At 36.2% G+C, this 10580-nt stretch overlaps 1 protein-coding gene across 2 annotated transcripts in view; it reads left to right on the top strand.

Annotated features, from left to right (window-relative positions):
* Window positions 1-675: 675 nt before the first annotated feature.
* The window catches only part of GOSR1 (golgi SNAP receptor complex member 1), a 33130-nt gene continuing 23225 nt past the window's right edge, over window positions 676-10580 (top strand). The window contains exons 1-4 of one of the 2 annotated variants that reach the window (XM_010978931.3): window positions 676-772; window positions 3084-3198; window positions 8640-8727; window positions 9092-9199. In XM_010978931.3, the coding sequence (XP_010977233.1) occupies window positions 742-772; window positions 3084-3198; window positions 8640-8727; window positions 9092-9199 (342 nt within the window). In that variant the 5' untranslated portion in view covers window positions 676-741. Of the gene's footprint in view, window positions 773-3083; window positions 3205-8639; window positions 8728-9091; window positions 9200-10580 lie in introns of both variants that reach the window. The other variant, XM_010978930.3, reaches the window with a different exon arrangement.

Genomic DNA, 10580 nt, shown 5'->3' with positions numbered 1-10580 from the left:
AGTGAGTAAAGGGACAGGTGTGATTTTAAAATCTTTACAGGAGGTTAGGTTTCCACATTTCACCAGAACTGGTGAAATATGGACACACTTAGACTGTGATCATTTATGTATCTATAAAGGGTGGGTTCTGACAGCAGATTTTAACAGGTTGAGGGGTCAGGATGAGGTGCATGGAAGCTGCACACACTTTCTGGATTTGGCGCCTGAAAACAAAGGAGGGCTGGGACTCTACTGTAGACAGAGGAAGAGGCAGCCAGTGGAGAAGGGCACATATGTCAGAGATGTGGGATAATGGAGCAAGGGCGGAGTGAGGATGAAGGGAGTTGGTCTTGGGAAGAAAAAAGCCTCTGGCTCCGAGAAGAGGAGGCTGGCTGAAGATACACATTTGAGAGAAAGTGAGGGAAGCAGGCAGTTGCATAATAAGGATGACTTTCTTCTCAGCCTAGGAGATCCCTGCTAGAGAGGGGGTAAACCCAGCTGACGGCGATGGTGCAGGTTTGGGGCGCGGAGAGCGGATACGAACACCAGAAAGACAGATACTCAGGGCGTGTCAGGCGCTAAACCTGTTTTCAGTCTCGCTATTCAAAAGGTGTAAAATGACGGCTTGACCGCCAGGTGGCGGTGTCTATGGAAGCCCACGTATCCCATCGGCCCTAGCGCCAGGCGGAAGAAGGAGTGGAGGTGACTCTCTAGCTTGCGTCGCCTCTACTCTCCTATCCCCACTGACGTTGGACAACAAAGATGGCGGCAGGAACCAGCAATTATTGGGAAGGTGAGGGGAGAGCTCCGTGAGGGTCTCGCCGAGGAGCAGAGGGGCTGAGGGAGGACCGGTTTAGAGGCAGGCAGCAGAGAGAAGAGCTTGGTCTCCAGAACGGCCTAGCTGCGGGCGGGGCTGGTCTAGGGGGAGCCCCGGGGCCTGGGGGCTGAAGAGACCGTACGGTCTGCGGAGGGGCTGACCTGAGAGGCAGCGAGACTTGGGGCAGAGGTTGGGCAGAGAGGGCTGAGCCTGAACCGAGAGGAAGAGGGGCCGGGGTCACCGGAGGAGAGCTGGGTTGAGAGGGTAGCGGAACTCGGAGGAAGGGGCTTGGGGCATGAACTCCGGGAGGAAACCAGTGTTGAGAGAGAATGTCCCGAGCCCAGGAGACAGGAAGAGTCAGCGCCTTAAGAGCTGAGGTCACTGTTGGACAATTGAGTAGGAAAAGAGAAAGGAGGAACTTGCCCATCCGGTCCATCGAGGGAAGTTGTGTGAGCCTACTGGGTCCCCTTGGCAGCTTCAGCCTGGGACTCCGTGAATTGGGTGTCGAGTCGCGTTTGGAGGAAGAGGAAATAACTTTACCCTCTGCTCTGGAGATCGGTTTTGTTAAGAGAAAGTTGAGAGATCAGTGTGAATTGTAGTTATTGCATTTGCCTTACCTCGTCTACCAAAAAAAACCATCTTGTGACTTGACAAGTACATTTATTTAATTCCTGAAAATACGGTTCGATAAAGTGAACTCATGTAAAAATTCATTCCTGGACCATGATGATGAACAAAGATCAGAGAAGGCTCAGCCTTTTCTTTCAATTGTCTCTGCTTTACTGCAGAATAGAAACTACTCTCCAAATCCCTTTTCCCTTTTAACCCGTTTCCTGTTGCTACCCACTGAAGCCTTTGGAAACCACAAATAACAGTATTGTCACTATCAGCGACTTGCTCTAATCTACCTAATTCCAAGTTCATCCGTACTTGCCTGTCATACTTAGGAAATGCTTTTACCTTGATGTTCTCTACTAGAGAAGACAGTTACTAATTACAGAGAAGTATGCTTATAGTTTAAAACATGTATTAAAACGTCTATTTGAAATGTGTGTGCTAGCTAGAAAATATGTTTAAATTTGGTAAAAGTGGCTACTGTCACTTGGATGCTAGTCATTACGCTGTACTATTTTGAAGCACCATGCTGTAATAATTACAACAGCTTATTATTGCCAGCCTGTACTATGCCAGGTGCTTTAAACACATGATTACTAATGCATAGAAAACCCCTGAAGAGAAGGATTTAAAAAACAAAAAGTAGAGGCTCATAAGTTAAGTAGATTATGAATGCATCTCAGAGCCAATTCTCAGAATCTCAGAACTTTAGGCAGAATTGAGGTTCTAACTGAGATTTGTCCCTGGGAAAATGTTCTCCATTGTATTACCTGCATTCTGCAATCCTACTTCTGGTTGCGGATAAAGGTATACTAAAATAATATTTTGTGTTAATTATTCCTGAAAGATGAGATCTTCATAGTATGCCTTCTATTGTCTCAACCTTTTTATTTTGACCTCTACTTCACTATGAATGAATGAGTGTACTCACATCTAGATATGGCTTCTCTCACTCAGCCACTTAGATGCCAGACTATTACACTAATTTCTCTGCATGCTTGTTTGCTTATTTTAAAACATATGCTCTTATTTCTCTCATACTTACGTTTGACCTTGTTGGTAGCACATTGTTTACTGTTAATTTCAGCCTCTCCAAATTTCTTTTAGTAAGCTTATTGGAAGACAATTTTTTAAATCTTTGTCAATGATCTTTTCTTTACACTCAATCTCTTAATCACTCTACTATTAAGAATTTCATAAGCCTAGTAAAACTTTGGGACATTAAGAGGAAAATCCTTGTCAAAAACAGTGATGGATTCTTTTTTGTAAAGTTAGCTGGTAAATTGATATAATGCTGGTCATAAACCATATTCATTTCCTTTGTGATTTGTATTCTTTTCTGTTTTCCCCTAAATTACAAAATTTTAGTTATTGCTGTAGAAACAATTTCAGGGATGTTAGAACAACATTTGTTGTCTAGCTGTCTTTGAGATAAAGCTGAAATTTTGCATCTCCCACTGTTTCTCCCCTTTTTGCCCCATCTGAAGTTTAAATAAATGACAATTTGCTTTTCTGGGTAAGTGTTATATTTCCTTCTTTTAACAATTGTCTTTAAGGGAGAATTTAGATACATGATCATTTTCAGTAGTTTTTTTCTTCAGAAAAACTTTGTGATTTTTATATCTATCAGTGGACTTGTGTCTAATTATTTGCTTTTATAATTTTGTTAAAGATCTTAGGAAACAGGCTCGACAGCTGGAAAATGAACTTGACCTGAAACTAGTTTCCTTCAGTAAACTGTGTACAAGTTACAGTCACAGCAGTGCCCGAGATGGAAGACGCGACAGGTATAGGTACTACCAAATTCTCTCTCTTATGCCTTAAACTTTATAATGTTTTATAGCATTAAAATATAAAGTAAAATATGTAACTCTGTAATTTGGTGTGTTGGTGTTTGTTGTTTTTTAGAGATTATAAAAATTCGTAATTCTTGAGACTAAACGTGTATTTGGGATTCTTAAGCAAAGATTGTGGTGTTGTTAGGAGGAAAATGCTAAGGCTTAAGGATGAATTTGCCTCGGAAATAAGTTTCTATTTCAGCTACTGTAAGGAAATGTGATTGCTCTGCCCACATTATATTTCTTATATTTTCTGATTGCTGAATGGATCTGAGGAACTACTCAAGTGCAGAGTATACCCACTGCTGCTAACCTGGTGTTTTAGAATGAATCTAATGCAGAGTGTATCCTCACTATTAATAATCTAAGCTTTTTAAATTTTGATTCTTTTTTAAGAAACTGGAATACTACTATTTTGAACATACGGAAACCATTATTCTTATCTGTGAATCTCATTTTAGGCCATCCACTCATTTCAAAGAATATTAGAAAATATTGAAGACACTAAGAAAGATATAAAGAATAATATAATGTAAACAACAAGTTTATACTGTATAGCACAGGGAATTGTATTTAATATCACTGTCAGTAGTAACTTATAGTGAAAGAGAATATGAAAATGAATATATGTATGTTCCTATGTGACTGAAGTATTGTGCTGTACACCAGAAATTGACACAACATTGTAACTGACTATAGTTCAATAAAAATATATTTTAAAAAAATATTAATATAATGGATCCCCATGTGCCTGTCTCCCACTTTAAGAAATAATCATGACCAATTCAACTGAAGCCCCTGACAGCATCTCATTTTCTCCCTCCCCATAGTCTCCATATATTTTTACTACATGGCGTTTGTATTCCTAAACAATTCCTAGTATCCTACAATAGTTATTTTGCAACTTGCTTTTTTGTTTAACATTAGTTTTGAGATTAAACTATGGATACCTTAAACTCTGATATATTCATTTTCTGCATATAGTATTATACTATATGACTGTATCACAGCTTATTCTGTAGGTGGACATTGTTTCTAATTTTTGCTAACTAATAATAATTTAAATAGCTGACACAGTGTTTATCATGTCTTGGGTGCTGTTTTAAGAGCTTTATAGAAAGGCTACTGGGAACATTTTTACCTATAAAAATATTTCTGTGTATCTAGCAGTAGATTTGCTGATTCCTGAGTTGGTACTTGTTATCCTCTCTTTATTTTACATCCTTTGGGATTGGTGGTGGGTTGGATATTTTTCAGCTAATAATAATAAAAACAATAAAAATTGAGCTTGGATTTGAACTCAGGTCTTTCTATATCCAGAGCCCATGCTCCAAATCTTTTTGTGTCCTTTCCAACAGAAGATTCATTTCAGTACTATAGCCAGAGTGTTTCTTCTTTTTATAAGGTCACATTATTAAAGATAGCAGGGCCAACATATTGACTCCAGAAGCTAAAAGTGGGCTGTTGGCATGTAACATAGCTTTGACTGCAGTACATTGCTTTGGGCTCACCTTTCCTTAGCAAGTAAAGAAAATGAGGACTGTTCTTTTCTATGAGTAAACTTATTTTATCACTGGAAAGCATTTTTCCTGAAAATAAGTCTGCCACTTGCCTATGCCAGTGAGTATGTAATTTTAAAACCCCAAACTGTGAAGAGATACAATTCATGATACCTTTTCTGTGTTCTCTGTGTTTCATGAACTTAATACGTGCATGCCTTGTTTTATTGTGCTTTGCTTTATTGCTCTTTATATATGTTGCATTTTTTACAGATTGAAGGTTTATGGCAACCTTGTGTCTAACAAGTCTGTGGGTGCCATTTTTCCAGTAGCGTTTGCTCACTTTGTGTCTCTGTATCATGTTCTGGTAATTCTCGCAATATTTCGAACTTTTTCATTATTACTGTGTTTCTTATGGTGATCTGTGATCAGTGATCTTTGATGTTACTGTCCTAATTGTGATGGGACGCCATGAACTGCACCCATATAAGATGGCAAACTTAGTCCATAAATCTCGTGTGGGTTCTGACTGCTCCACAGACTGATCATTCCCCCATCTCTTTCCCTTTTGCTCAGGTCTCCCTATTCCCTGAGACACAACAGTATTACAGTTAGACCAATTAATAACCCTACAGTGACCTCTAAGTGTTCAAGTGAAAGGAAGAATTGTTGCATGTCTCTCACTTTAAATCAAATTTAAATCAAAAGCTAGAAATGATGAAGCTTAGTGAGGAAAGTGTATTGAAAGTCAAGATAGGTTGAAAGCTAGGCCTGTTATGCCAAATAACCAACTTGTGAATGCAAAAGAAAAGTTCTTGAAGGAAATTGAGAAGTGCTACTCCAGCAAATACAAGAATGATAAAGTGAAAAGCCTTGTTGCTGATACAGGAAAAGTTTCAGTGGTCTGAATAGAAGATCAAATCAGCCACCAACATTCCCTTACGGCAAAGTTTAATCCAGAGCAAGGCCCTGACTCTTTTCAATTCTGTGAAAATTGGAGAGGTCAGGAAGCTGCAGAAGAAAAGTTTGAAGGCAGTTGAGGTCGGTTCATGAAGTTTAAGGAAAGAAGTCATTGCCATAACATAAAAGTGCAAGGTGAAGCACAAGTGCTGATGTAGAAGCTGCAGCACGTTATCTGGGATCTAGATAAGACAGTGAAAGTGGCTACCCTAAAGAGCAGATTTTTTAATGTAGATGAAACAGCCTTCTGTTGGAAGAAGATGCCATAGCCAGAGAGAAGAGGTCAGTGCCTGGCCACCTCAAAGGAGAGGCTGGCAAATGTTAACCGCTATATATAAAAACAGATAAAAAACAAATTTCTTCTGTATAAGCACAGGGAATCATATTCAATATCTTGTAATAACCCTTAATGAAAAAGAATATATGTATATATATGCATGACAGGGACATTATGCTGTACACCAGAAACTGACACATTATAACTGACTGTAATTGAAAAAAAAAAAAAGGATCTGACTCTCTTGTTAGGGGCTAATTGTGGCTGATGACTTTAAGTTGAAGCCAGTGCTCGTTTACCATTCCAAAAATCTTAGGGCCCTTAAAATTATGCTAAATCTACTCTGCCTGTGTTCTGTAAATGGAACAACAAAGCCTAGATGATAGCACATCTGTTTATAACATATAGCAATAAAGTATTTTTAAATTAAAGTACGTACATTGTTTTTTTAGACACAGTGCTATATTGCACACTTAATAGACTTCAGTAAAGTGTGAACAACTTAAATATGCAGTAAGAAACAAAAAAATTAGTGTGACTCACTTTATTGAGATATTTGCTGTCTTACGGTGGTCTGGAACTAAACCTGCAATGTCTCTGAGATACGCCCATACTTTTATGACTCCTTTGAAGGAAAAACTATTTTAAAACATTCCCTTAGAAATTCTACAACAAATTGGGAACGATTTTGTGGAATTATTTCAGCCAAGTTGTCCCCTTTAATAAGAAACCTAAGGCCATGAGAATCAAGATGCAATTTGCATTCTAAAGTGTTTTGTTTGTTGCCCAGGTTGAAAGTGTGACATAATGAATAAGCTCAGTGATGACCAGAATTTTTCTTCCAGGAGGAATTTTTTTACTTTCTACTTTTGAGAACTTTATGGTCTATGAATCACCACATACCTGTAAAATCAATTAAACTTAACTGAATTTTATTATTGTGGAGACTGTATTTTTGACCATTTCCCTGTTGTATACTTTTCTGAGAATGTTGAAGGTAGAGATTGCCTCCTCATTCATTCAACAAGTATCCAGTGAGCATCTATCATGTGCCAGGCACTATTCTAGGTGCTAAGCAAATATATATATATTTGTGTGTGTGTGTGTGTGTGTGTGTGTGTGTGTGTGTGTGTGTGTAAGACAGGGGCAGTTTTCCTCCTCTTGGAGCTTACATCATTATCCCATTGTTCTTTTTCATACATCTGGCAGGAGAGGATCTGTATCAGTAGAATATAGAGAATTTTGCTGGGCATATTTTAAGAGATAACCACAGAACCTTGGGTTAGCTCTGAAATGTAATAAAGAATGAGATATTTTGATATATTTGAGAGCAAATAAATTTTTTAAATAAATAAAAATTTGGACCTAATTAAACATCTTAAAAATCCTCCTTATTAGCTGCTTTTTGGCTATTTCATTCCGTGTTACTATTACTGTAGGTATGCATATGGAGAAGGGATATAGCCAAGGTAATTTTGGCCATTAAACTGGTGATTTAATCTGTTTTCATTCACTGCGTTCAAGCACTATCGCAGGACAAGACAAAGTCTTCATTAAGATTGGAGAGCATAGTCATTGCCTGGGTGTTTGTCTGTGTTCAGTATAACTGAGATCTGTATTGAGCTGAAGCTGCTCATATGATGATATATACAATTTGTGGACCTAATGAAGGTTAGTGGTTTTTCAGAAGAGGCAAAAGAAACTTTCAAGACATGATTTTAGAATTTGAATCTGTCAAACGTAAGTTTCATTTGTAAAAACATAGGTCTGACTATTGAAGATTTTAAAAGACAGTTAGCACATTTTTGCAAAACAAAATAGAAACAATTGTATAATATAAGTGGAAATGTAAAGCGTTGGTACTACAGCTTCCCTGCTGGATGTGGCTATCTATATTAGACTTAAAGCCAGTTCCTGATTATTTAATAACTAGTTATCCAATTTGTGGGTCATTTAAATCTCCATTTTATTTATTGGAAAGAATCATGGAAGGAGGAGAAAACTTAATTTAAGGTCTAAGGAACCATAATTAAGGTTAAAAAAAAGATTATTCCTCACAGATCTGATAGCAGACATAGTACATTTTACGGTTCCTCTTATATGCTGTACCACATAATTCTATAGTTTTAGTTTACATAATTTGTTCTTTCAGATTCAGCATTTTATTGAGAACTGCGATAGCTTAAATTGCTTTCATTTGGGAAACAGTAAATGAGCATTTAGAATTTCTTTGCATTATTAAGATTGGACCTATTAAAGCTTGGGACAGTCTTACATTAAATTATATTTTATACTGAATTTAATATTTAGGACATGTGTGATCTTATAGGAAAATGCCTATAAAATTATAGTTTCTTAAGAAACAGAATATCTCAGCCCTCTTTAAGAATAATCACATTATTTTAAGTATTTTTAAATGATTAGGTTTAAGTAATGGATTCTCTTTTTATTGAAGTATTGTCAGTTTACAATGTGTTAATTTCTGATGTACAGCATAGTGATTGTTATACATATATATGTTCCTTTTTATATTCTTTTTCATTATAGGCTATTACAAGGTATTGAATACAGCTCTCCTTGTTTATCTATTTCATACATAGTAATTAGTATCTGCAAATTGGTAATGGATTCTCTTTATTTGAACTTCCCTTTAGCTCTGACACAACACCTCTCTTAAATGGATCAAGCCAAGATAGAATGTTTGAAACAATGGCAATTGAGATTGAACAGCTTTTGGCAAGGGTAAGTACTTTCTGTTAAATGGCTATTTTGCCGCTAACTGTGTACTTGTTAGATATGGTATTAGATTATATTAATGCAGACATATTTATTGAAATCACCCTTTCGTTCAAGTGGCCTCTCCAGGCCACTTGAATTTTGATGACAGCCATTCCAGTGTCCTATGGGTATTACTTTAGCCTTTATGGATTATTTGGGGGAATACTGAATCCTTGTCTGCTATCTTCTTGTTTTTGTTTTTTGCTATTAGCCAGAAGAGCGTGTAGGCAAATAATTTATTTTTATCTCTTTATAGTGCTTTCTAAAATATTTTTGTTGGATTTCTTTTTCTTTCTTTCTTTTCTTTTCCTTTTCCTTTTTTTTTTAGCTTACAGGAGTAAATGATAAAATGGCAGAATATACCAACAGTGCAGGTGTCCCCTCCTTGAATGCGGCACTGATGCATACATTACAGCGACACAGAGACATACTGCAGGTAAAATACTGGGCTTGAGATTTTTATGTTATTATAGGAGGGTTTTGTTTTTCTTTTTAATTTGTGAATGGAATGTGTGCACGTGTATTTATTTAAGAGAGCAATGGGGAAAAAAATCTTCTGAGAGGATAAATACAATGCTATAGACATTTGTCATATTTCACTTTTTTTTTCTTGGTATTATAAAATTCTGAAAATATGTAATAGCTCTTGCTTTTGCCTGGTAAAATTAAATAATATTCATCAGTAAGTAAACATACTTCTACTGTGGGACACCTTGCTTACTAGTTAGCTGAAACAGTGAAATAGCCAGTGGTCAGTCATAAGCAACAGTATGATGGTTTCCTCATCAGGCTTTGAAGATAACATAGAAAAGGAATAATTTGCTGTATTTAGTATACTGTTTGAGAAAATATTAAAAGTGTACCAATGAAATGAATAAACTCTTAAAAATGTACATGGGGGTTGTTAAAGATACAGTAATACAAATAGGAAGGCAAATATATTTAATATTGAAAAAATTCAGCCGTTTTTAATTTTTAAACTCTTGTTAAAAAGTCAGAATAGAAGGATACTGTACTTACCTAATGTGCTAATGTGTATATCAGGTTAAAAGCTATCATCATGCTTAATAATAAAGCACTAAAAAACTTCTCATTGAAGAGAAAAACAAGACAAGAATACACACAATCCCCACAGACATTTAACATTATTTTGGAAGTTCTTGGTGGTTCAGTTACACAGTAAAAAGAAACAAGATATAAATTTTGAAAAGGAAGAGGCAAAAACTGTGTTATATGGCAGTGATAAGATTATATAGCTAATACAACCAAGAAAACTAAAAAAAAAAAAAAATTAGAAACAAATTCAATAAGTTGATGGCTTACAAAATTAATATATAACAGCAGATAGTTTCTACACACAAACAGTAATTGATCAGAAAATAACAACGGAAGAAACTATAAAACTTTTATGTATCAATTTAGTAAGAAATGTATAGGACTTGTATATGTAAAACTCTACTGAGGAACATAAAAGAAGATTTTCTTTGCTTCTGGATGGGAAGCTTTCTCTCTAAATCAACCTATAAATTGAATACTGTCCCAGTGTACAGGGTTTTTTGTTGGTTGTTTCATTAAAAAAAAAATGGCAGAATGACACTTGAGTTTATTTGGAATTACAGAATACAAGAATAACCAAGAAAAAAAACATGTGAAAATGGAGATAAGTAGTAAAGGATGCCTTGTTCTACCACATATTAAAACCCATTAAGAAGCTAGAATAATTAAGACAGTTTGATTCTGGAGAAAAAGTAGACTAATAGAAAAGAATAGAGTTCATATATAGACCCAAATACGCATGAAAATTTAGTTTCTGATAA

This window comes from Camelus dromedarius, chromosome 16 (genome assembly GCF_036321535.1).
Source record: "Camelus dromedarius isolate mCamDro1 chromosome 16, mCamDro1.pat, whole genome shotgun sequence".
In the NCBI taxonomy this organism is placed as follows: Eukaryota; Metazoa; Chordata; class Mammalia; order Artiodactyla; family Camelidae; genus Camelus; species Camelus dromedarius.
This window is presented reverse-complemented; position numbering and strand designations above follow the sequence as displayed.